The sequence below is a fragment of the Schistocerca serialis genome, chromosome 5 (genome assembly GCF_023864345.2).
Source record: "Schistocerca serialis cubense isolate TAMUIC-IGC-003099 chromosome 5, iqSchSeri2.2, whole genome shotgun sequence".
NCBI lineage: Eukaryota > Metazoa > Arthropoda > Insecta > Orthoptera > Acrididae > Schistocerca > Schistocerca serialis.
In genome coordinates this window covers 74,964,823-74,991,776 of record NC_064642.1, presented here as the reverse complement: position 1 = coordinate 74,991,776, position 26,954 = coordinate 74,964,823, and the positions used below count along the sequence as shown (strand labels likewise).

Here is a 26,954-nt window from a genome sequence, read left to right as displayed (position 1 = left end):
GGAACAGCAAGTTCCCTTGCCGGTCTAGGAATGGTAGAACGATGGGTTCGATGACTGTTTGGATGTACCGTGCACTATTCAGTGTCCCCTCGACGATCACCAGTGGTGTACGGCCAGTGTAGGAGATCGCTCCCCACACCATGATGCCGAGTGTTGGCCATGTCGCGACACCACTGGAGGCGGGCTGCACGATGTTGGGACGTGAGCGGAAGACGGCCTAATGGTGTGCGGGACCGTAGCCCAGCTTCATGGAGACGGTTGCGAATGGTCCTCGCCGATACCCCAGGAGCAACAGTGTCCCTAATTTGCTGGGAAGTGGCGGTGCGGTCCCCTACGGCACTGCGTAGGATCCTACGGTCTTGGCGTGCATCCGTGCGTCGCTGCGGTCCGGTCCCAGGTCGACGGGCACGTGCACCTTCGGCCGACCACTGGCGACAACATCGATGTACTGTGGAGACCTCACGCCCCACGTGTTGAGCAATTCGGCGGTACGTCCACCCGGCCTCCCGCATGCCCACTATACGCCCTCGCTCAAAGTCCGTCAACTGCACATACGGTTCACGTCCACGCTGTCGCGGCATGCTACCAGTGTTAAAGACTGCGATGGAGCGCCGTATGCCACGGCAAACTGGCTGACACTGACGGCAGCGGTGCACAAATGCTGCGCAGCTAGCGCCATTAGACGGCCAACACCGCAGTTCCTGGTGTGTCCGCTGTGCCGTGCGTGTGATCATTGCTTGTACAGCCCTCTCGCAGTGTCCGGAGCAAGTATGGTGGGTCTGACACACCGGTGTCAATGTGTTCTTTTTTCCATTTCCAGGAGTGTAGATTTATTTGAACAGTTTAAGCACACCTTTACAGTGTACATATACATATACATGTACATGAACAGTATACAAACCACATGTCATAATCTGAGACACTCTAGAATTATTTTGGAAGCTAAATGACTTCTGATTTAATTCAGTATTGTTGCCCAATCATAATTTTAAAAATATAGAAGCTAAGCTGTTATTGAAAAATGATTGGTTTATTTTTTTCTTTTTTTGTAATAGGCCTATGCTGCTAATTACAAAAATTCAATCAGTGCGAAATTAAAGTTAATGATGTGTTTTAAAACAGTACCGCTGTATCATCTTATTTGCTCAGTCTCTTGTATGTGTTGTGTTAATAGGTAAGTTATGCTATTTTGACATAGTAATGTTAATTTCATTTATTTAGTTTCATTTGTTGTTGTTTATTGCACTGCCTTCTGACTTGTTATTGTGAGCTATTAGTGCCACTTGATTAAGAGTTATCTAACTGCAATGGTAGTAATTTGTGTTCGTGCGAAAGCAGTTAAGGAGTACATTTAATGTATTTCGTAATAGCTGTAGTTGCTGCAGTGCCTGTTCCTTTGGACATGGATGCACGTGCAAAGGAACTTTGCTTCATAATTAAGAATATACAGGTATTGCGATATTGTATTTATCCACCAAACCCCCCCCCCCCCCCCCCCCCCACCCACCCATGGGTCTGGGGGTTAGAATAGGCCTGCGGTATTCCTGCCTGTCATAAGAGGCGACTAAAAGGAGCCACATGTTTCAGCCTTTATGTGATGGTCCCCTGTAGGGTTTTACCTCAATACTTCCAAATTTGTCCAAAGAGCGAGCCAGTTGGGGAAGAGCGCCTTACATTGTGCATTGTATCCATCGTGCATTGAGATCTTTAGCCTGATTTCTCACATTGCAGTACCGCTCATTCTCCGTCTCTTGGGCGAGGATATATTCCTGGGCGCAGTTTCTGCCATCCACTATGCTGTGTCGTTTTCTGCACTGCCGATGACCATGGACTTCTTCGCACCTGATATTCAGCATGGTAGCCAGTCCGTTGTGGTGGGGTCGCCATGTACCCTCTTGGTTGTAGCACCTCTGACAACATGGGGATCGCTCTGCTGATGCCTGCGCCGTTAACTCCGCATGTATGCCAAGGAGTAGATGGCTATCTCCCTGGGGCATCGGGACTCCCGGCAATGGCCATCCTGCCAGGTGGCCCTTGCTGCGGCTGTTTGGCGCCTGTTGGGAGGGCCCTTGGTCGGAGTGGGTAGCATCAGGGCGGATGAACCGAAATGAAGCGTTGCACATCTTCTCCTGCTGGTGGCCAGCCACCAGCAGTCTCTAAGCGTTCCATGGCTCAATTTAATGCAAACACATATGACCCCAAATCGTTCCCCTCCCTGCCCACACCATGGGAGGAATGAAAGGCTAAGAATGGCCACGAAGCTTATTCGCCCCGCTTCCTAGTATGTACAAGAGCTGATGAGGAATCCTTTGTGTCCATGAAGCCTCAGTAATTTATTGAGCATTTAGAGGACAAGTTTGGGGAGCTGGAGGGCTTGTCCAAAATGAGATCTGGGTCAGTTTTGATAAAAACAGCATCCTGTGCCCAGTCACAGGAGTTACTCACTTGTGACAGGCTGGGGGATGCTTCAGTTACCATCATGTCCCATAAGAGTTTAAATGTGGTCCAGGGTGTTATATTCCACAGGGACCTTCTTTTGCAGTCTGTTGACGAGCTGCACGCCAATTTAGAGTGGCAAGATGTTAATTTCATCCGGCGCGTTCGTTGGGGTCCGAGGGATAATCAGGTGCTACTGGTGCCTTCATCTTGGCCTTTGAGGGTGATACATTGCCTGAGGAGGTCAGGGTGATGGTCTACCACTGGGACATCAAGCCCTATATCCCTCCCCCAGTGCAGTGCTTTAAGTGCTGCAAGTTTGGCCATATGTCTACCCACTGTACTTCCAGCCCCGAGCCATAAGACTACACTTGCCCCTTTGACCATGGAAGTCGATCACTCGGGTACTCAGTTGGTGGCAGCAGGTGATCCAGTGGCATAATCTGCCTCTTCAGTCCCATCACGCCTTTTCCAGCCGCAGACAATGTCATCCTCCAGTGGAATTGCAGTGGTTTTTTTCCATCACCTTGCTGAACTCCAACAACTTCTCAGCCTTCACCCTTTCTTCTGCATTGCTCTCCAGGAAGTTTGGTTTCCGGCAATGCAAACCCCCACCCTCCGTGGCTATCGGGGTTATTGTAAGAATTGAGCAGCTTATGAGAGGGTATCTGGTGGAGTCTGTGTCAAGGTCCTTAACACTCTTTACAGCAAGTGTGCCCCTCTTCAAACACCTTTAGAGGCTGTCACTGTTCTGGTGTAGATGCCTCAGGCTGTTACTATCTGCAGTTACTGTTTTTCACATGATGGTGATGTCCCGCAGCATATATTGGCTGCGCTGATAGCTCAATTGCTGCCACATTTTCTGTTATTGGGCAACTTTAACGCCCATATCCCTTTGTGGGGTGGGTTGGTGGCAACAGGTTGAGGCACTGTCATTGAGCAAGTGTTGGCACAGGTCGACCTTTCTCATTTAAATAATGGTGACTCCACACATTTCAGTGTGGCGCATGGCACGAACTCAGCCATCGACCTTCTGGTCTGCACCCATCATTTTCTACCATTTGTCCAATGGAGTGTGCATGACGACTTGTGCGGTAGTGACTACTTTCCAGTGTTTGTCACTGCTCCAGCGTCACTCACCTGGGCGCCTCCCCAGATGGGCTTTGAATAAAGCTGACTGGGACTCGTTCGCCTTCATTGCCACTCTTGAGCCTCTTTCTCATGGTGCCATTAATGTGGTGGTTCACAGGATCACCACCGGCATCGTTTCTGCCACATAATCTAAAATTTCCTGTTCTTCCAGGTGGATGACTGTGCCTTGGTGGTCACCGGAGATTGCTGAGGCACTTAGAGATCGCAGGCCTGCCCTCCAGCGTCATACGTGGCACCCATCATTGGAACACCTCATTATCTTTAAATGGCTCCATGCCCAAGCCCGACGCCTTATTCGGCGATGGAAGCAGGAGTGCTGGGAACAGTATGTCTACCATTGGCAGTTGTACCTCTCCATCGCAGATTTGGTGCAAGATTAGGTGACTATGGGTATCAGACACCCGTCAGCGTACGTGGGCTTTCCCTGAATGAAGCAGTCTGTACTAAATCAGACACGATTGCAGAACTGTTAGTAGAGCATTATGCTCAGAGTTCCGCTTCTACAAATTACCCACTGGCCTTCTGCATCCTGAAAGAGCATTTGGAAAGTTAGAGCTTTTCATTCCATACGTGCCACCCCGAATCATACAATGTTCCATTCAGTGAGTGGGAATTCCACAGTGCCCTAGCCACTTGCCTTGATATGGCACCCAGGCCGGATCGCATCCATTATCAGATGCTCAAACACCTCTTGGTGGACTGCTAGCAACACCACTTCGAACTTTTCAACCGTCTCTGGGTTGAGGGTGAGTTCCCCTCTCATTGGCAAGAAAGCATTATCATCCCAGTGTTGAAGCATGGCAAGAACCCTCTGGAGGTGGACAGCTAGTGCCCCATTAGCCTCACCCACGTTATATGCAAGTTGCTCGAATGCATGGCGAGCCAGAGGTTGGAGTTGGCTACTTGAGTCTTGGGGCCTTCTGGCTCTATCTCAGGGTGGGTCCCGTAAGGGCCGCTCTGCCACTGACAATCTGGTCTGCTTGGAGTCTCCCATCCGCACAGCATTTGCCCGCTGTCAGCATCTGGTTGCCGTCTTTTTTGACATGCAAAAGGCGTACGAAACTATGTGGCAACATTACATCCTCACCACACTTCATGGGTGGCATCTTAGGGGCCACTCCCGCTTTTTATTCAGAATTTTCTGTCGCTTCATTCCTTCTGTGTGCAAGTTGGTTCCTCCCATAGTTCCTCTCGAGTCCAGGAGAATGGGGTCCTGCAAGGCTCTGTCTTGAGTGTCTGTCTCTCTTTTTAGTTGCTATCAATGGGCTAGCTGCAGTTGTGGGAATGTCCGGCTTCTTTGTATGCTGATGACTTTTGCCTTAGCAGAGCATTGTGCTCTCCACTGGCATTGTGGTTGATGAACGGCGGCTACAGGGTGCTATCTGCAGGGCGCAGTCTTGGGTCGTCACACATGGCTTCCAGTTCTCAGTTGCCAAGACCTGCATCATGCATTTCTGCCGGCTTTGCACTGTTCACCCTGAGCCACAGCTTTGTCTTGATACCGAACCTCTTGCCGTGGTGGAGACGCATCGGTTTTTGGACTTGCTTTTTGATGCCCGGTTGACGTGGCTCCCTCATATTCAGCAGCTTAAACAAATGTGCTGGTGGCATCTTAACCCTCTTCGCTGCTGGGGTGCCAATCGGTCTACCCTCCTACGACTGTATCAGGCCATCTCGATTACAGAAGCTTGGCTTATGGTTCGGCATCGCCTTCCATGTTGCGATTGCTTGACCCCATACTTCACTGTGAGATCCGACTTGCAACTGGAGCTTTCCGCACAACTCCGTAACCAGCCTACTTGTGGAGGCTGGCGTCTATCCATTGCGGACCCAACGACTACTGGCCGCTTATGCTGCACATGTTTGAAGCTTGCCCGGGCATCCAGATTACTGTTTCCTGTTACCCAATTCGATCATCCGTCTTGCAGAGTGGCGGTCCCGGTTAGGGTGTATGATCTCAGTTCGCATCTGGCCTTTTTTTTCTGGGCTTGAGTTTTTCCCTTTCTCACCTCTTTTCTGGGCCCATATATGTATACCCCCATGCTATGTGCCCCACCCATACCTTCAGCTGGATTTGGGACAGGGCTCAAAGAAGTCCCTCCTGAGGTCCTCCGCAACTTTCTTTCCATCCTTGCCACTGGCTGCAGTGTTTTCACTGCCGAGCTGGTCGCCATCTCTCGTGTCCTAGAGTATATCCGCTCCTGCTCAAGTGAGTCCTTTGTTATCTGTAGTGACTCCCTGAGTGGTTTATGACTTATTGACCAGTGTTTTCCTTGCTCTCGTGTGACGATGGTGATGCAGGAGTCCATCCATACTCTTACCTGTTGCGGCCACTCGTGGTTTTTATGTGGACCCCGGGTCTTGTTGGCATCCCGGGTAATGAACGTGTTGACAAGCTGGCCGAACAGGCTACACAATGTGCCACTGTTGTGTTGAATACTCGTTAATGTTAGTGTCTTGCCTGTCATGAAGATTGAGAGGCAGGTAACCGAGACATCAAGTCATGTTGCAGTGTCAACCTGCAGTCCTTCAGATCCTGCTCAGCAGCCATTTTAACAGTTTTCTCTCATGAATACACTTAAAAAAAGAACAAACTCAACTTTTCCCCAATTCTTTAATTGCCGCGATTACCCAGTTATGTACCTTGCGTACATTGTGGTAGCTGTCTTGACGACTGCTTCATCAATTGTCTTAGGGTTCATTCATAATTCATTATTTCATTTTAAAGTCAATGTTAGCCACATTTTTTCCCAAATGCTTTCACGACTTGGTCACTTTAATTATCAGTTGATTATACGTGGGATAGTATAAGATTTCACAAAACTTATATTGTCGAAACATATGTCCTCGTCTTTTATCTTACACACTCTTCACCCTGAGCCTTTTGAGACTGGTCGGGTACTGGTCCACAGGGACAGTTCTAAGAAAGAATGTCTATAGCACTATAAAGTATATACTCTATTTGTAAGATTCAACAATGCATAACTATTAGAAGCAGTTAAAGGAGTTCCAGTTTTGTGGTCAGCATAGCATTTGGTAGAATTGAGATGTGAGGGTTTGTGTGCAATGAGTTTGTAAGATTTAAGTATTTGTATGTGTGTGAATCAGTGCTGTGCACCTATGCACAATCATTAATCTTTTCTCATTCCATCCCATTAGGACACAAAATAAATTTTCTTGGATGTGACAGTTTCACTGAATGTGACTAGTGACATAATCTATTAAAGACAAACACATTTTAAGTGTGGAGAGTGATTTAAGAGCACACCTGGTATACTTACAACCATTCACCAGTGTATCCATTTGAATCAGGTGACTTTTGGAATCTTAAATGAGTGTTCATGTCAGGAACACTTATAGTTGTTGGATATCGTATTCTGTAATCTACAAAGCAAATGGTGTAGCATGAAACAGCAATTGTATCTCTTGATTTTCTATGATATTTGTCTGACAAAACATGAAGAGAATAAGTAGTATGGGCAAAGGAATTATATCCTTTTCTTTTTTCACATCTGGACAAAGTCTTGTGTGAAAGACGTAACACAATGTTCAGTCTATTTTCGGGCATGTGACCTAATCATTACATACTTGCAACAATATTATAAAGTGGGGTGGATGACTAATTTCTGTGTAGAAATCTGTGCCCATTTATTCCTTAAGATGCTTATGCATGTGATTCAAAACTAACATACTGTGAAATTCAGGGTAAGTGTCCACTTGAGTGTGTCAACCCAACATTGTCATAGTTACAGCTAAACCTTTATGACATAATGAGATATGCATAAAAGATAAAAATGCATCCACATTCTTGACCACCAAACCCCAAAGAGGTGAGACTGTGGCCAAGACAGTTAGATTTCATAATTCATTGAGTGACTTGTATAGATAATAAACTGTTGCAGAATTATGTGACTAAAGAAAACATTGTGCTGCTGATTTTAAATACAACGTTCATGTACTGTGTATTTGGTTAGAATATTATCTTTGTATGGAAGAAAAGCTCATGACTTGTTAACCTACCTATATCTGTAATTGTCTTTATGTTTTCCGGATTGCAGACCTTTGATAATTTAATGTGGTGATATTTGTTTTGCCATTGGGCCGATGAATGTGTTGTTAATGTATCTCCAAAACTTTTGGTTCCAGTATGGTGTTCAGCTCATTCTCTCTAAAATTCTTCATAGTTTAACTGGCAATCAGAGGAGAAAGAGGGCTATGCATGACAGCACTGTCAATCTGACAAAAATATTTATTTAATACAAACTATGTTATATATAAAAACAAAGATGAGGTGACTTACCGAACGAAAGTGCTGGCAGGTCGATAGACACACAAACAAACACAAACATGCACACAAAATTCAAGCTTTCGCAACAAACTGTTGCCTCATCAGGAAAGAGGGAAGGAGAGGGGAAGACGAAAGGAAGTGGGTTTTAAGGGAGAGGGTAAGGAGTCATTCCAATCCCGGGAGCGGAAAGACTTACCTTAGGGGGAAAAAAGGACAGGTATACACTCGCAAACACACGCACATATCCATCCACACATACAGACACAAGCAGACATATTCACATTGACCATGAAACACAGAAAATGCATCGGGATTGAATACAAAAGGCACAATGCCAAGTACAAGAATAATGAATCTTCTAAGAATTTGTGCTTTGAGCGGCCCCTGGGAGACCAGTATTACATTCCGATGCACCAGTGCAGGTTTACTGTATCCCTTGGACCTTCACATTGACCATGAAACACAGAAATTGCATCGGGATTGAATACAAAAGGCACAATGCCGACTGAAGTACAAGAAGAGTTAATCTTGTAAGGGTTTTTGCTTTGTGAAATATGTCTGCTTGTGTCTGTATGTGTGGATGGATATGTGCGTGTGTGCGAGTGTATACCTGTCCTTTTTTCCCCCTAAGGTAAGTCTTTCCGCTCCCGGGATTGGAATGACTCCTTACCCTCTCCCTTAAAACCCACTTCCTTTCGTCTTCCCCTCTCCTTCCCTCTTTCCTGATGAGGCAACAGTTTGTTGCAAAAGCTTGAATTTTGTGTGCATGTTTGTGTTTGTTTGTGTGTCTATCGACCTGCCAGCGCTTTCGTTCGGTAAGTCACCTCATCTTTGTTTTTATATATAATTTTTCCCACGTGGAATGTTTCATTCTATTATATTGAAACTATGTTATATGTAGCACATGTACTTTGAATTTCACAGTATGTTAGCTTTGAGTCACATGTTTTAGGTTCTCAAGGAATAAATGGGAAAGAGTTTTCATTCTGAATCTGTTACCTGCCACTCTTAACAACTGCAGAAAGGTTTTTAGCTAAAATATTGATAGAGGAATTAATTATTACTTCCTGTAGCCCAAAAATTGATGGGATATTCTATTCTCTGATAACACTTAGAGATCACAAGTTAGTACGGTAATTAAACTATGCGTGGATATGCTTTCTTAAGCTTTCTGGAAAAAATTCAGAAACAACCAAAAGTGGACATGGCTGGAATCCTGATCCGCCCATAAAACACACTTGTCCACAGAGCAGCAAGTATTTAAGGATTTCTTAAGGTGTCTTCTCTCACTTTGTGAGCCAGACATGGTCCCATGTATTGCTTTCTCTTCCCAGAACCAAACTGAACCACCTGTGGGAATTGTATCTCCAGAAGTAGATCTACATGCCAACAAAACATTACTCCACAGACCTCCCAAGAAGTCATATCGTGGAGTCGCCACTAAGTAGTTTGGGGGGATGCATGGGTGCTTACAACATGGTGGAGAGCACTGTGAGAAGATATGAAGGTAAGTTTTCAGAAAAGCAGAAATTTGCATTATTCTATCAAAACTTTCAGATTGGCTTCACAAAGAACTGTGACTTCAAGTGAATTACTGGGAACCACTGCAAAAGATTGCATTGTCCGTTGTCTAATACTTATAATCAGTAATAAACTATTTTGTAAAAGTAAATAGTTGCTGAATTGTTGGTGCAGAGAATCTCTGAAGGAAGGAGAGGGCAATGGTAAGTAGGGGAGGGGAAGTAGTGGTCTGAGGAAGAGGAACTGTGGTGGTGGTGGTGGTGGTGGTGGTGGTGGTGGTCAGATTACGTGGAAAGACAAGGATTAGTATTTCATCAATGAAATTAAAACAAGTGATGCCATAACTGTAGAGGATTTCTGTCTTACACAAGACACCTTTGTGGTTTTGTTTCCTTCTGCGAAATTGTTGTTGTACATTAAACTTTAAAGAAACTTTTGGTACAAAATTTATAAATTTGTAAACTGAGTGATCATTGTCAAATGTTGTACTTTGGTTTGTGTACAGTACCAGGTTGAGCCATGTATCACTGTGTTGTTTATTTAAGGTAATCTGAAGGTTCCAGTTGGGAAACAGGGTGGATGTACGAATTCTTTTGCGTACCTCCCTTGAAGCTATTGATTTTTCTGTTTACTATGCTTTTCCAACCGATAATCACTACGTATCATGTTATTTAGCATGTTGCAGTTTTTGACGTTGTTTCGTTTTTACTTTGTGTGTGTCAAGATAACACAATTATTTCTTTTGTTTGTGTCGTAAGACAAGCATTTTCTAAAATTTATTAGCCAAGTGCTGAGTTTTCGCCAGCTATGTGTTGTGGCTGTGTAGTGTTCGTTTTGTTTCGTAGCATGTTTGTTTTGACGTGTGGATTTGAAATCCTGTTGACATTTTTGGTGTGTGTGTGTGTGTGTGTGTGTGTGTGTGTGTGTGTGTGTGTGTGTGTGTGTGTGCTGCGTAATCATTTGTGTTCATGGGTGTTTTGAACATTTTGTGTAATAAATATCTGAAGCTAGCTTCGTCATGGGTTTTGGGGTGATTAGATTGGTGATTATAGGTTTCCTATAAATTGTGAACTCATGTTTGTTGTTTGTCTTCTGTATGGTGAGGCCTAAGAAATAGTTTTTCACCTGTGTTTCAATCGTGAACTGTTTTGGTGGGAGGATGGTGTCTAGGTCTTCATGAAGTTCCTTTCTACGAGATTGTGAGTCATGTATTAGGCAAATTATATTGTCTACATATCTGTGTCCATATCTTATTTAGTACTGCTTTGATTTTACTATTTCGTCTCACATTTGATTTTCTATCTGACTGATGAAAAGGTCAGGTTGAAGATCACTGATTGGGGATCCCATAGGTCAGGGGTGGGCGAATAGCGAACTGAGGCCACGTGTGGCTCACTAAGGGTTTCTGTGTGTCCTGCCAAGACAGTCAGAAAAATCCGCATTGAACAGAGATTTTGTTGAAACAGACACCATGCAATTACCCATGTGTAATGTAGATACTAATCATGCAAACCAGTATGATATTCGGTGTGGTGGCTGATGGTAGCGACCAGAAAGGTATTTCCATTTACAGCCTCTACGGTCAGCCACGGCGCCAAATGTCAGTGTGGTTTCTGCATATAGTACGATGCACACTCTGGAATGTTGTATGTTTAATGAAGAATGGACAAATACATATTTCTTTGTTTACACCTGCTGAAGCAGTGTGTTGATTGTGTCATGAAACAATAGCCGTATATAATGAGTACAATCTGAAAAACATTACAAACCAGAACATAATGAATATGGCTCACACCTCAAAATACTGCCACAGAAGCAAGTTTCGTGCTAGCCTTTAATCTATGTAATCTTTCTTTCTTTCTTTCTTCTCCTTTTTTTTCCCTCTGCGCATAGTGAGTTTATTAAGCAGTGTGTGCTAGAGTGTGTGAACATATTGTGTCGTGATCTTACAAGCAAATTTGAAAGCACTTCATTGTTAAGAAATGCTATAGTGCAACCCAAGGACTAAGTGACGAACTCGTAGAATAGCTGAAGAATGCCAGCAAAGACTTTGCTTGGTCTTCTTTGGCAGTGGATGGGAATATAGATAATGAAGACACTGCATGATTACTCCTCTGTATCCATGAAATGAATGAAAAGTCCCTCATTGCAGAGGAGTTACTTGGCCTACAATCGATGACAGATAGAACTGTTGGTAGGGACATGGTAGAGTATGCTGTGAATTGTATGGAGAAAAGTGGCTTGTCCTGGAACAACATGGCAAGCATTACAACACATGAGGCCAAGGTGTTTTCTGGGACAGTTGTGGGTATTGTCAAGCCTTTAACAAACGAGGTACAAGCACAAGACGCAGATGGTGATATAAAGAATGAGGCAAGTAAAAGTGCCCTGATGGGCCGGAGAACAGAGTTCCTCGGTATAAAGAAACACAGTAGAGGAAAGGAATTATAGTACTAACATGAATATAGCAGATGTTGAAAGTGACCACCATTCATCTCTTGGCACTTTCGGGCCCTGGTCAGCAAGATGCTGAAGGTGATCAGAGCTGGACTGCAGGAATTGCTGCAGTCTCATCTGAAATGTTCTGCTGCAGCTCTTGAGACTGAGGATTGTTGCGATACACTTTAGACTTGAGAGCTACCCACACAAAGTAATTGCACACAGACAGGTCAGGTGACCGGGTTGACATGCTCGGGCTGTGACCAGACTGACATGTGCTAACAACTGTCAGGCATGAGACGTGTGTAAATGTGCTCCAAGGTGTGGCTGGCTGTATGGACAGTTGCTCCATCCTGTTGGAAGTAACTGTAGGTCTTTTCTTCCTTCATTAATGCTGCCACAAATGGTATCCATTCATCTGGGCCTCTTTTATTTGCCCTGCCCCGCCCTGTACTGTCATTTCATTACATTTTGGATCAGGAGATCCATTGTAAAGCAGCAGTGGACTTTGAAGTATGTGGAAGAGGTAGATTATATTGATTGTGTGTTGCATACAATCAGAGCAAGGGCACTGCACCATTGTCACTTCAGATCTTTTCTTGAGGATGTGGAGACACAGAGGGAAGATGTAATTTACAACAGCAGCCTGAATTAGTTGAGCTTTGGCGAAGTTTTAGAGAGTCTGAGCACTGCAGAGTGAAATCCTCTTATTCCTGAACACAAAGGAGATACCACATGATTTTGTGAGGAGTGGAAATATGAGATGTTGATTGCAGCCTGATATACAGGGTTATTACAAATGATTGAAGCGATTTCACAGCTCTACAATAACTTTATTATTTGAGATATTTTCACAATGCTTTGCACACACATACAAAAACTCAAAAAGTTTTTTTAGGCATTCACAAATGTTCGATATGTGCCCCTTTAGTGATTCGGCAGACATCAAGCCGATAATCAAGTTCCTCCCACACTCGGCGCAGCATGTCCCCATCAATGAGTTTGAAAGCATTGTTGATGCGAGCTCGCAGTTCTGGCATGTTTCTTGGTAGAGGAGGTTTAAACACTGAATCTTTCACGTAACCCCACAGCAAGAAATCGCATGGGGTTAAGTCGGGAGAGCGTGGAGGCCATGACATGAATTGCTGATCATGATCTCCACCACGACCGATCCATCGGTTTTCCAATCTCCTGTTTAAGAAATGCCGAACATCATGATGGAAGTGCGGTGGAGCACCATCCTGTTGAAAGATGAAGTCGGCGCTGTCGGTCTCCAGTTGTGGCACGAGCCAATTTTCCAGCAAGTCCAGATACACGTGTCCTGTAACATTTTTTTCACAGAAGAAAAAAGGGCCGTAAACTTTAAACTGTGAGATTGCACAAAACACATTAACTTTTGGTGAATTGCGAATTTGCTGCATGAATGCGTGAGGATTCTCTACCGCCCAGATTCGCACATTGTGTCTGTTCACTTCACTATTAAGAAAAAATGTTGCTTCATCACTGAAAACAAGTTTCGCACTGAACACATCCTCTTCAATGAGCTGTTGCAACCGCGCCGAAAATTCGAAGCGTTTGACTTTGTCGTCAGGTGTCAGGGCTTGTAGTAATTGTAAACGGTAAGGCTTCTGCTTTAGCCTTTTCCGTAAGATTTTCCAAACCGTCGGCTGTGGTACGTTTAGCTCCCTGCTTGCTTTATTCATCGACTTCCGCGGGCTACGCGTGAAACTTGCCCGCATGCGTTCAGCCATTTCTTCGCTCACTGCAGGCCGACCCGTTGATTTCCCCTTACAGAGGCATCCAGAAGCTTTAAACTGCGCATACCATCGCCGAATGGAGTTAGCAATTGGTGGATCTTTGTTGAACTTCGTCCTGAAGTGTCGTTGCACTGTTACGACTGACTGATGTTAGTGCATTTCAAGCACGACATACGCTTTCTCGGCTCCTGTCGCCATTTTGTCTCACTGCGCTCTGGAGCACTCTGGCGGCAGAAACCTGAAGTGTGGCTTCAGCTGAACAAAACTTTGAGTTTTTCTACGTATCTGTAGTGTGTCGTGGCCATATGTCAATGAATGGAGCTACAGTGAATTTATGAAATCGTTTCAATCATTTGTAATAGCCCTGTATCTGAGAAATTTAATGAACTGAATGAGAGATTGCAGGGAAAGGAGTTGCTTGCACATGAAATTTGTGAGCATGTAAGATGTTTCAGAGTACAAGTTGGTCTTCTGGTAAGGTGAGCAGATGAAGGCAATTTTTGTTATTTCCATTTATTAGGAAAAAAGAATGTGCCTGGAAGTGTTTCTAATAAGATTAGGGGTCATCTGCAGAGTTTTGAGTAGCAGCTCACAAGATGATTTAAGCAGTGTGAGAAAATTTAATTTAAATTCAATTTGCTCTCTCATCCCATCACTGCTGATGTTGACATAACATCCTAGGAGCTACAGCTTGAACTGACGTGCAGTCATATTGTACCATGAAAGAAATGTTAATGCTGAGACATTTCTTGACTTTTGTAAATCTCCATTGTTTGAAAAATTTCCATCCATGAAGAAGACTTCTAGGAGTATGTGCCCTGTACTTGGCTCTACATATATTTGTGAGCAAAGTTTTTCTGCTTTAAGATCAACATGAGTAAACATAGAGGTTCCTTGACAGAAGACATAGTAGGCTGTGATGAGTATCTCAGCAAAGAATGTCAAAAAAAATTGTAGAAAAGGGTGACAGGATGCTGAATTTAAAATAAAATGTGCTTGCAGCTATAGACGATATCTATAAATAAGCTTGAGTATAACTCACAAATTAATTTTGTTTAGATTTGTTGACTTTTATCACAAGACTTAAATCCTTTCTGAAATGCAAAGTTTAGTAAGGAATTCAATATTTTTAACAGGTGTGGCCCTCTGCCAATTTCTGCTTCCACAAAGTGGCCCCAACCCACAATAGTTGCCCACTACTGCCATCTGTAGTCCCTCTTGTTGAGAGTAAATTTTGTTGTTGAATGTGAAGTAGTTTTGCCTTGCGATGAGCATCAGTGTGGGTGGCATTTCTTGTATGTTTGTTGTGGGTACGTTTTCTTGTAGTTCGAGATTTCTTCCTATGATGTAGACAGCTTCTTCCTTTGGAATGTTTGTGTACATGGAAATTATGTCAAATAAAATTTCGTATGTTGTCGTATTTTTTGTATTAAGTCTTTTGAGTTCTTTAGACTTCTGTTTCAGTGTGTTTGTGTATTGTCTGTAGTGTCTGGATGGGAAAAACTGCAAGCGTGTCTTGCATAAGGTGGAAGTCTTCCAGTTTTTTTAGCAAGTGTGGAAATAAGAACTGCCATTCACAAGATGATGATGATAATTTTCTGAAGGAATGGGAAGGAGAAAAAATATGTTTGTTTGCAGGTTAAAGTAACAGAACAAAATAGCTAGGCACTCTTTATTCAGGGGATGTTAGTTTTTGCTTCAGCTTTTATGACTTTGAAATTTTCACTTGATTGCTAATTGGAATGGACATATTTCTAAAGCGCAGAATATGGTGACAATATATTGTATTTTGGAAACAGTCCTGTTTTTGTTGGTGAAGAACACAATCAGACGTGGAGTTCATGAGATCCACGTAGGGTAAACTAATCTTGGAAGTCCTGTTTTTAGTCCTCTGTAACCTCAATAGTTGCACTGTATCTCCCTTGTTTGTTTTTTAATCAGCTTGATGACATTATTTGCCCCAATTTTTCCTTCCAAATGCTTTATATAAAATTTACTAAGCAACAGTGACACATCCATTTTGACAGTTGCTACTTTCTGTGTCTAAAGTTGTTCCTACCTTAGTCTTTCCCTTCATGGGTGTCAAATCCCTACCAAACAACAAATATATATATTTGCCAACATTAGACATGAAACTCAAGGTTTACAATAAAATGACTTTAGCACCTTACACCCACAAAGTCAGTCTATGTAGTTCACTATTAGAAGACAACAGTCTTTAACACACTTTACAAAGTAATTTCCATTTTTCAGCTATTGATAGGTAGATTCAGAATTATTTTTTCTGGTTATCATCATAAGTCGCTGCACTCATTGCTGAGGGCCATGACCCAATGAACCAAGCGTCTCCACCCGGGATGGTTGCCAGCTTCTCTTAGTGCTCGCTGAAGAGGTAGACTGGAGATCTTCTTGTTTTGATCAATCCATCTGCTCACTGCTCTTCTTCTTGGTCTCAAGCCCTCGATCTTTCCTTGCAAGATTATTGTCTCTAGATTTTCTCCATCTCTTCTCACAATATGGCCAAAAAACTGGAGAATTTTTTCGGTGACTCGAAAAGAAAGGCGTTTGGAGATAGAGTTGCACAATAATGGACACACTTGTTCTTCTTTCGGTCCATTTTATGCTTAGCATCCTACGCCAGCACCAAGGCTCAAACGCATCAATGCACTGTTTGTCTCTGACCTTGAGTGTCCATGTTTCACAATCATAAAAGAAGACAGAAAACACGAGTGTTTCAAGTAGCCGGATCTTTGTGCTATTTGTTATTGCTCTGCTATGCCTGTTCTTGGCAGTGAGCTTCATCATAGCGACTCACCCTAGCGTGATCCACCTTCTTATCTCATCTTCACAACTTCCTGTACTACAGATGGTTGACCCAAGATAGATGAAGGAAAGCACGACTTCCAGTTCCTTTAATCGACCTGTGAGGTGGATCTGTTTTTCTCAATCAATTAACATGAGTTTAGACTTGCTGAGGTTGATGTCTAATCCATTTTTTCTGGTAAAAGTACCATTTATCACTTAACATTGTGTTCCAGTGCAGGCTCCTTTGTGTTTAATTTCTCTGGACAATACCCATATAATGCAGTTTTGACAACATTCTCCCTCTTTTCCAACAATTTTCATTTCCATAATGTGTTTTGATATTTCATTTATTTGGTTCCTAATTTGAATTTTCTAGCATTTATAGACTTAGAGAAAGCTTTTGACTATGTTGACTGGAATACTCTCTTTCAAATTCTGAAGGTGGCAGGGGTAAAATACAGGGAGCAAAAGGCTATTTACAATTTGTAGAGAGACCAGATGACAGTTACAAGAGTAGAGGGGCAGGAAAGGGAAGCAGTGGTTGGGAAAGGAGTGAGACAGGTTTGTAGCCTATCCTCAATGTTATTCAATCTGTATATTGAGCAAGCCGTAAAGGAAACAAAAGAAAAATTCGGAGTAGGAATTAAAATCCACGGAGAAGAAATAAAAACTTTGAGGTTCGCCGATGACATTGTAATTCTGTCGGAGACAGCAAGGGACCTGGAAGAGCAGCTAAACGGAATGGACAGTGTCTTTAATGAAGGATAATGGGCCGTAGCCGAATTAAATCGGGTGATGCTAAGGGTATTAGGTTAGGAAGTGAGACGCTTAAAGTAGTAAATGAGTTTTGCTATTTGGAGAGCAAAATAACTGATGATGGTCGAAGTAGAGAGGATATAAAATGTAGACTGGCAATGGCAAGGAAAGCGTTGCTGAAGAAGAGAAATTTGTCAACATGGAGTATAGGTTTAAGTGTCAGGAAGTCGCTTCTGAAAGTATTTGTATGGAGTGTGACCATGTATGGAAGTGAAATGTGGACAATAAATGGTTTGGACATGAGGATAATAGAAGCTTTCGAAATATGGTGCTACTGAAGAATGCTGAAGATTAGATGGGTAGATCACATGACTAATGAGGCTGTATTGAATAGAATTGGGGAGAAGAGAAATTTGTGGCACAACTTGACTAGAAGAAGGGATTGCTTGGTAGGACGTGTTCTGAGGCATCAAGGGATCACCAGTTTAGTACTGGAGGGCAGCGTGGAGGGTAAAAATCGTAGAGGGAGACCAAGAGATGAATACACTAAACAGATTCAGAAGGATGTAGGTTGCAGTAGGTACTGGGAGAAGAAAAAGCTTGCACAGGATAGAGTAGCATGGAGAGCTGCATCAAACCAGTCTCTGGGCTGAAGACCACAACAACAACAATAACAACAATAACAATTTGAAACTATTTTGATCTACAGATTTGTTTTGTACTTCAACTGACTTTATAATATTGCTTTAGGCACAATAATTTTTATTCCCTATTTTTGTATTCCTTACCATTAATTTTTGTTACTCCTCGATAATAGCTTCTTTTTGTCTTTGATTGTGGTTCTGACCTTTGTTAAATTGACAAGCATTTTATATACAAATAACCAGCTATAATTCAGAGAGAGATCTGTCTTCAGATGGTACACTTTTTTATTTCAAGATTATGTTATCTCCTGAAAGCAGTGTGAAAATTAAAAGCAAGCTGAATGGTACGAGGGGGGGGGCTGGGGGTGTTATGGTGTTCTGCTTATTTTTATCAGAGATTTCATTCTGGCTGAGCAGTGGTGTTGCAAAGTGGGATCAGATGGTAGATACTGATATCAGTAGCCTAGTTAATTGCACAGGACTTCATTCTTATGACAATACGTACATACACATATGGTCAAGGCCCCAGCAACCTGTGAACTTATATCCAGTTTGGATGTCATTGGTGGCAGTGGCAGCACAACAGACAGCGATGATACTACACAGCCAGTGGTGATGCTGCACAGGCAGCGACCTTGTATTGAGCCAACTGACGTGGGAAAGTGCATACTGAGTGCTGTACGGTGAATGCTCTCGCACCGTACTTCCATGGCCTCCTAAAATTATGAAGGTGCAGGACAGTTCAGGAACCCATGGTTCTGTTAAAAATTTGTGTATTTTAGTACTTATTTTCTTACTCTGGTTGTCGAGAAAAGTACAACCAGCCCAATAAGTGTTTTTGAGATTTCATGATGTGTAAGCTACACAGAAAAGAGATGATTAGAAATTGGAACAGATGCAATTGAGTATGAAATTAGCATGCCTGAATGCTTGAACATGCAGGAAGTGTCCAGCCACAGATTTGTGACAGAATCTTGTTTCTGTCAGAACTGCAGGTGGGATTAGTGATCAATTGGGCACAAAACAGCAAGTATCCATTGTTGAGTGTCATTCGTGGCACAGTGTATGGTAAACATGAGCTGAACTGGTTGCACAAGAGTGAAGGGGTTCTGCAAAAATCTGTAAAGTTTCAAAACAGATACGAACTCCAGAAAACATTAACTCAGGTGAATGATAGCTCACAGAAAAGTCCGACAAAATCACTGAACTGTTTAGCAGTGAAAGTTGGAATTAAGATTTTTGTGTTGGAACATTATCAGAACGTTCTCCATCTTTATCTTAACTAATTTTGTATTAGTCATGAGTCAAAGCGTTCGAATCAAGATACATGTGTTCAGTTCTGGTGGGGACTATTGAATGAATTATTTGGATCCTCAGTTTCCCATTTCCTCCTTGAGATCTTGTCCATTATGTCAATTTGTGTGAACTCGCAGAGTACAGGCTGTTAAATATCAGAAAATCTTCACCAGTAAGTTGCATAACAATAATATGTGTAGATCAAAATTGTGTGGCAGATCAAGGTTTGAACCTGGAACCTTTGCCTTTTGTGGGTGAATGTTTTAGTGATTGAGCTATCTGGGCATGACTCACTTCCTGTCCTCAGAGTGCTACTTCTGCTAGTACCTCTCTCCTACTTCCAAAACTTCACAAATGTTCTCAGTGCATACATTGTTGTAGAGTTAGAATTCATTCTGGAAACAATTGCCATAGCTGTGGCTAAGTCATTTCTCCACAGTATCCTTTCTTCAAGGAGTACTAGTCTTGCAAGGTATGCTGGAGCACTTATAAATTATTGACATGGGAGAGAGGTACTGAAGGAAATAAAGCTGTGAGGACAGGTTTTGAGTCATGCCTGGATAGCTCAGTCAGTAGAGCACTTGTCAACAAAAGGCAAAGGTTCTGGTTTCATTCCCTAGTCTGACAAACAGCTTTAATCTACAACAAAGTTTTAAATCAGTGCCCACTCTGCTGCAAAGTGAAAACTCATTTTGGAAATTGAGATAGATGTTCAGTGTGCAATGCCTGTTTTCTGAACAGTAACAAGGTCCCTCCACCAAACTGTTAATGCTGAGCATTGCATAGGGAAACTGCTTAATCCATTTGTGGATCATGTTTTCAGCAATGTGGCACAAAAGCACACATTGCATTTTCCAACATTGGCTCAAGCTCGTGACATCTTTGCTTAGGAGAGGATGATCAGCAAAGCAGTAAAATATAATGACCTCTGAGATTGTTTAATCTCTCCCCATGTGATTTTCCTTTTTTTTTTAGCAAGTTGGTGAGGTGTACTTGAATAATTCCCCTTACACTGAGAAAGGTACAACAGGACATCGAAAATGTTGTTATTGCGGCTCCCCCCCGTTGGAGGCTTGAATCCTCCCTCGGTCATGGGTGTCTGTGTTGTCCGTAGCATAAGTTAGTTTAAGTTGGATTAAGTAGTGTGTAGGCTTAGGGACTGATGACTTAGGTAGTTTGGTCCCATAAGGCCTTACCACAAATTTCCAAATTTTGTTGTTATTGGCATTGCTATTGGCGCACATCAGGTGTAGCTTCTACATGTGTCTTGCAGTTTGATAAATCACGCACAGCACTGGATTGCTGTCAATAGTGGCTATTTCCAGCATCTTTTGTAAAGAGCAATTATCGTGTTCATTACGAGAGTACTTCAGTCACCCTTTACAACCTGCAGTTTCCTACATTATGACAGTTAACTACGTGTTGTTTTCACATTGTTCTCATGTATTCTTGAGTTCAGTGTTTCTTAGTTGCTGCTATTTCTATGTAATTGCTCCCTAGTTGGACGAAACATGACTTCACTTCATTTTTTTTCCCAACTTACTGTATGTTGGTATTTGAAACTAATTATTTATTTGAGTGACAACTGTGAATTGATACAGGTAATCATGTCTGATTTGTGGTCTATAGAACACGCAAATGAAAGCTACCATTTGTTCGAACTCTAAGGCCTGAGTAAAGTGTTACATTTGTTTATAGTGGTGTCTTAGAAGATAATGCCTCATATTTCCTTTTCTTCCCAGCAACAAACACCACTTTTTCTGTTAAATGGGGTCCAACTACTGGAAACAGCAAATGCGAAAATTATCTTGTACAAGGTGTCATTTATGTGCTTTTCAGTCATTGCAGTACTAACTGATTTTGTGTAAGTGTTCTAAATGCCTATACATCAAATGAAAGAGCACAGGCACTCACTCACCTGCTTCAGCAGGTGTATGAAGGGTGGTACAGAAGTACTTCAAGTGAGAATGAAATGTCTCTGAGTAATAGTGGCAAAATGCTGATAAATTCTTGGAGAGTTGCCTGTACTCGTCCAGTTTTTGCATATTTTCACTTTGGAATTCGTTTGTGTAATGGTACTTTTTTTCATCACTGTGCTTTCTAAAGATAACAAGTGTAATTTTTTTATTATTTGTAGCATTTAATATTTCGTGTATACATGTTAAATAATCTCATTGTTTTTGTGTTCTCAAAGGTTCAAGAAATGGAGCAAACTTTGCCTGTCACTTGCAAGGTCCACTTTGACAATCCAGATATTCTGTATGATTTTACTTTAACGGTAATGCCAGATGAAGGATACTGGATGGGTGGTCGTTTCGTGTTCCACATTCATGTTACTGAAGAGTATAACATGGCTGTAAGTGTCATTCTCTATTCTGAAAGAATGTCTTTTTCATTGTGTAATTTAAGTAAGACTTCGTACACTGATTCTTATTGGAACCATATAACATGAGTACACAACAAAAAACTTTACTTTTTGATTTGGTTTGTTTGTGTACAATGGTATTATGTGTAACTCCAAAACTTCCAGCCTCAGTGAATCCAGACTGCCACAGCCATTCATAATGCGATTAGCAAATAAATTACTCTATATGAAACTGGGCATCATGTAGAACAAATAATATAGCTTAAGTAGCAACTCTCCTAATTTTGGAACCAACCTATTTTTATATGCAAGTTATTTGGAAAACTAACTTTCACCACGGTTGTATCTTGGTTTAACAATGCTCACCTTGAACATTGCCACATTTAATGCTCTTTGATAGATTTTACTAGTATCTCCTTGTACCATGACAATGTCTGATTCATCTGGCCTGTGTCAGTATGCTGGAGGTACACATCTTTAAATGATTTACCAACAGTATTCTAAGACGTCAGGTCTTGACTAAACAGAGGAGGAACAAATGGCCTCAAGTGGAGTCTACCATGCCATTTAGATCTATACGTGCTTCACAGTGTGTAAGGCATTTATTCTCATCAGAGCAAATTTCTGGTGAAACCTTGCCACTGTAGCCTGATCTCCATCAATTCTGTAATGCGTCGCATTTTGCAGTAGGCCTGTGTCTGGAAAAACCAAATCATTACTTGCATGTCAAAAGGATTTTTTAGACACTGAATTTGTTTAGCATGTTAGAGTTGGTGTGTAGATAGGTCCACCATACCAAACAATGACTAGATGGCTAACTGCCACAAAACATCTGAGCATGTATGTGAGTAAATCTTCATCACTCTCTGAATGGCCCTTGTATTTTAAGTAACATTCCAGTACTAAGGAAAAATGTGGTTTCATAATGGAGCAAAATACATAATTTATTTATACTGAATGAGGTGGTGCTGTGGTATATGTTGCATTATTCTAGGAGGATGGTGATTCAGATCTTTACCTGGCCAACCAGATAGTTGCCTTCCCCCATCATTATGCTCCAACTCTACTGACCTTGTCATTGATGGGATGTTAAACCATTTTTACTTCTAACTTGTAGTGTGCATTAGGATGGATATGTTTATATGGATAAGTATGATTACCTAACTTCTGCTTACTAAAGTAATCCCATATCAAAGCTATACGTTTGAGATGGAGGTACATGACATGGCTTCTAGTTGTAGAAACAATATTCACATAGCAGAATGGTTTCAGTATTCAATTAAATTAAACATTGTGAAATGAAATGCCATCAGTGGGGGGGAAATCACTGAAGACACAGTGACATGCAATCGCATCACTAAAAACAGTTCAGAAATATTGAACATGTGTTGTAATGAATATGCTGTTAAGAAGTGGGAATTTGTAGCAGTCAACACTCAAATCCTGACTTCCTGCCTTTTGCAAGCAGTCTCCTTAATGATTAGGCTATCTGAGCATTCCTTTTACCCTGTCTCAAATCATCGTCGTCACTGACATTTTCAGCTGTGATATCCAAATGCATCATCCAGTGGTTCCTCCCCCTAGGTATGAGAGATTACCACCATTGGGGAAATAAATAGAAGCAATATTTTCTTGAACAGTGCATTACATTCTAGCAACTAAGGGATGCGTGGTGTGGTGTAAATAGCTTTTTGCATTTCCAGGAAGCTAGGTAGTTAAGTTTATATAATGAAATTCATGTCTATATTACAAAGGAAGACAAAATTATTGTATCCCCTATGTATAACAATAATAGAAGTTCCTGCAAATATGTAAAATAAGGGAAAGGCAACCATGTACCCCTGGAGGACTGGTCTGTGATGCACAGAAACACATAATAGAAAACAGTTAACGTTAGCTTTCAGTCCTTTAACCCAATGGCAGTACAAAAAACTATTTTAAATAAAAGTAAAACAGTAAATTCCAAATTTTTAAAGACAAGAGACAATAATTCACTTCTGGTGTGATATCAAAAGTCGGTGATCTATCCAAAATGAACAGCAGTGTTGTATGTGGTCAACAGGAGTGGCAGCCTAAGTGTAGGTTGTGTAAAGGGGTGGAGGGGGAGAAAAGCTTATAGGTGGTGGGATTGGAAGAATGGGCAACTGGTGAAAGTGGAAGACAGAAGGGATCAGGAGGGAAAGAGCAGTGGGAAGGGAGGGGGAGGGGTGGTAAATAGAGGAACAAAGGTAGACAGGAAGGGTAAATTCAAGGGGAGCAAGGAATGGAAGAATAAGCTCTGTGGCAACACAGTGGTGAAAATACAGCCAGTCTCCTTGAAATTACATATCTTCATTGCTCTGTGAAATCAAAATCCGCTTCTGGGTAACATTAAGTATTTCAGTATTGTGCTAGTCCACTCTGTGCATTGTAATATGATTAAATCCTCCATGGCAACTATTCTCTAAGTGGTAGAGACTTTGCTGCACAAGCCTTTACCATTCTTTGACAGTGGCCTCCATGTAGTTACCTGGTGTGTAAGGGTGAGTTCTTGTGATGTTGCACTCAGTTTCAATTTGAGCCAGGTGTTTTCATGCATTACTGTCTTAAAACGTGAATTTATTGATTTGTAATGGATGTCTCGAAGCCAAATTGATCATGTGAACAGTTCTCTTGCGTTCTCCTTATGGTACATCCAAGGCAGATCTTCAGTGTTTTGTGCCTTTTGATAGCAACTGGCTGTTTAGGTGATGTCACCGTAGTAAATGGACGTTAGAATACTGAGCAGTCAACAGAAGTTGCATTGTCCTGTTCACAATGTGAGAGACTATGCAATATTCCTAAAAAATACAGCCTATGCAATTCATGAGGAGGATGAAAAACTTTTTTTGAACTGCTGCATGAAATGAAACTGCTCTGCAAAAACAAAAATTATTAATTAATTGACTTTTTCTTTGACTTTTTGTTTTTGACACAGATAAGACAGGTACTGCATTAAAAAGCTCTTGTTTGAATTTTTTGCCTAGACGTATACATTATAAAATTTTTACCTATCTAATACAAACAATCTGTGAAAAAAATTGGCTATAGATGACTGTGGTTTTTCTTCATGGCTGCTGTAAGGAGAGAACAGGTTAGGTACAGGATGAGATGGTGGTCGGAGGTTTTTGCTACTCTGGTTCTCAGAGAAAGCCAGGCAAAGTTGGAGAAAACTGCTACAACTCGAGATGAAGATGCCGTTTCCCTTAGCAGCTGCAATATTCAGTCACCATAAGATTTTCTTTTCTGGAAACACTTTAAGAATGATACGGTTGAGCAACAGTGGCAGTATGATATCTTCTGACTAACAAACTGGTTACTTAGGGAACCTCTTGAACATACAAGCTGACAGCGAAAATATTGTGCATTGTCCGGACCTTGATTTTAGCAGATTTGTCTAGTACTGTTAATTTGCGAAGAAATCACTATGCACTGTATTGTTAAGCACGCTAATAGTTTTTATGAAGGTATGAGGATCCAACATCGAATAAATGTTCTTAAAGGTATTTACCTTCCTTTCCACAAATTCAAAATAATCGCGATTACATGTTGACCTCTGCACTTCAAATTACTTCTATATGCAAAAGTATTTGACCTCAAAAAGGCACATGTCCAATTGGCATTTCTTATCTCCAACTATTAAAAGAAAACATAGATTCTCCAGTACTTGCAGCCAGAATATTACAATCATGTTACATTATGTAGGGTCATTAGATAGCCCCCTCTTGGTCACAAATATTTTTTTTGCAAAACAATTAGGTGACCACAGGCAAACTACAACATTGCATTGCAGGTAGTTGCTGACTCTCGCCACTGGGTGGCACAATCAATCCTACTAACTTTCTTGGGAATGGATTTTACAATGGAAATGAGGCCCACCGATTTGGGCATGGTTGGTGGAGGAAACCAGAGATCAAAACTGGCCAATCAGCCTCGCCAGACCGGTTGTAATTATCGTATTTAGCAAAACAGTGGAATTTTGAATCAAACATGTTGATTTTCAGCATGAATAAAAAAATAAGTTACATAGTAAGGAACCAAAAAATACAGAAAATCGTTAAAATGTTCACAGAACTGTTTAGAGTCTCTGAAAATGACGCAACACAAGATTATGGATATTATGTTGACGATGCAGTGATAATGGTACGGTGTCGACAGTGCGAAGCTGATGGTACAGCAGGATGGTGAGAAGCTGCAAGACATCGGTATGGAATGGTGGTTGGTGGTGATGGCTGGTCAGGTGGTTAGATGCGAAGCTGTTAGTGAAGGACTGGAGGCTGGGCTGGAACTACTGAGGCCTCACAGTGCCAAGACAGAAGTTCTCGCGACATGCAACAAGGTACAAAGAAATGTGCAGGAACAAAAGGGGAACTACAGTGCCTATCTGAAATGAAACGGGTTAACGCTCAACTCTACCCAATTCGCTTCTGTGTATAAACAGTCCACTTCGGTTGGTGTTTATACTTGCACATCAGAGTGTCCAGCAAACAATAAAAAAAAGTCTCTGCATGGTGGAAACAATGCACACTGAGATATTTTCGCAACACGTTGTCCAGGGTAGCCACAGCTACATTCAAAAATGACACTAGAACTCCTCAGATAAGATTGGTGCAAACACATATACATGTACTAGTGATTGAGCAGGATGGATCACTGTCTTTGCATAGTAACACTAGTCTGCCTAACACCACAAAAACAGCAGCATCACAGTCAGTCGACAACACTTCCATTGAAGTTTCATTGTCAGACAGGACACAGGTCTAAAACAGATCACAGGAACAAAGTTCACTGTCTTTATATCGCCGAAGGTGATTTCACACAATTCTGAAGAACACTGTCCAGAACAGTCACTAGTTAGCATGAGACACAGCAATCATTTTATAACACCAGTTCATGGGAAACAATGGTGGAATATTATCAACACATGTCACAGGAAACAAATGACATAAGTAACTACTATGTATAGATCATGTTGTTGTAGCAAGATTGTTCTTATGATCCAATGAAATGATGGACAGAGACTAGTAGATGAACTTATGCATGACATCCAGCATTGTACAGCCAAGCGTATGACCGTTCCTGTACCGGCAATATATGCAGAAGTCTTTGGTCATACCATTAAAGTAATTCTTGACTGTGGTGCATATGTGAATGCAACCTCCGCAGCCATGTTTGAGAGGTTGACAAGACCAGAAACTACCAGTCTTTCCTGCGAGTAATTGTGAAGTTATATGTGCAATCGGTACCAGGGCACAGAAGGTAAAGATACAGACTCTTATTGAATTGTGTTGTTGTTGTTGTTGTTGTTGTTGTTGTTGTGGTCTTCAGTCCTGAGACTGGTTCGATGCAGCTCTCCATGCTACTCTACTCTGTGCAAGCTTCTTTGTCTTCCAGTACCTACTGCAACCTACATTCTTCTGAATCTGTTTAGTGTATTCATCTCTTCGTCTCCCTCTACGATTTTTACCCTCCACGCT

The 26,954-nt window shown here is 41.8% G+C and overlaps 1 protein-coding gene across 4 annotated transcripts in view; it reads left to right on the top strand.

Annotated features, from left to right (window-relative positions):
• The window catches only part of LOC126480720 (NEDD8-conjugating enzyme UBE2F-like), a 69,595-nt gene that overhangs the window by 3,706 nt on the left and 38,935 nt on the right, over positions 1-26,954 (top strand). For 2 of the 4 annotated variants that reach the window (XM_050103977.1, XM_050103976.1), the window contains one exon: positions 21,289-21,450. The exons of 1 other annotated variant lie outside the window; for it this stretch is intronic. In XM_050103977.1, the coding sequence (XP_049959934.1) occupies positions 21,289-21,450 (162 nt within the window). Of the gene's footprint in view, positions 1-9,210; positions 9,384-21,288; positions 21,451-26,954 lie in introns of all 4 variants that reach the window. One more of the 4 variants, XM_050103979.1, reaches the window with a different exon arrangement.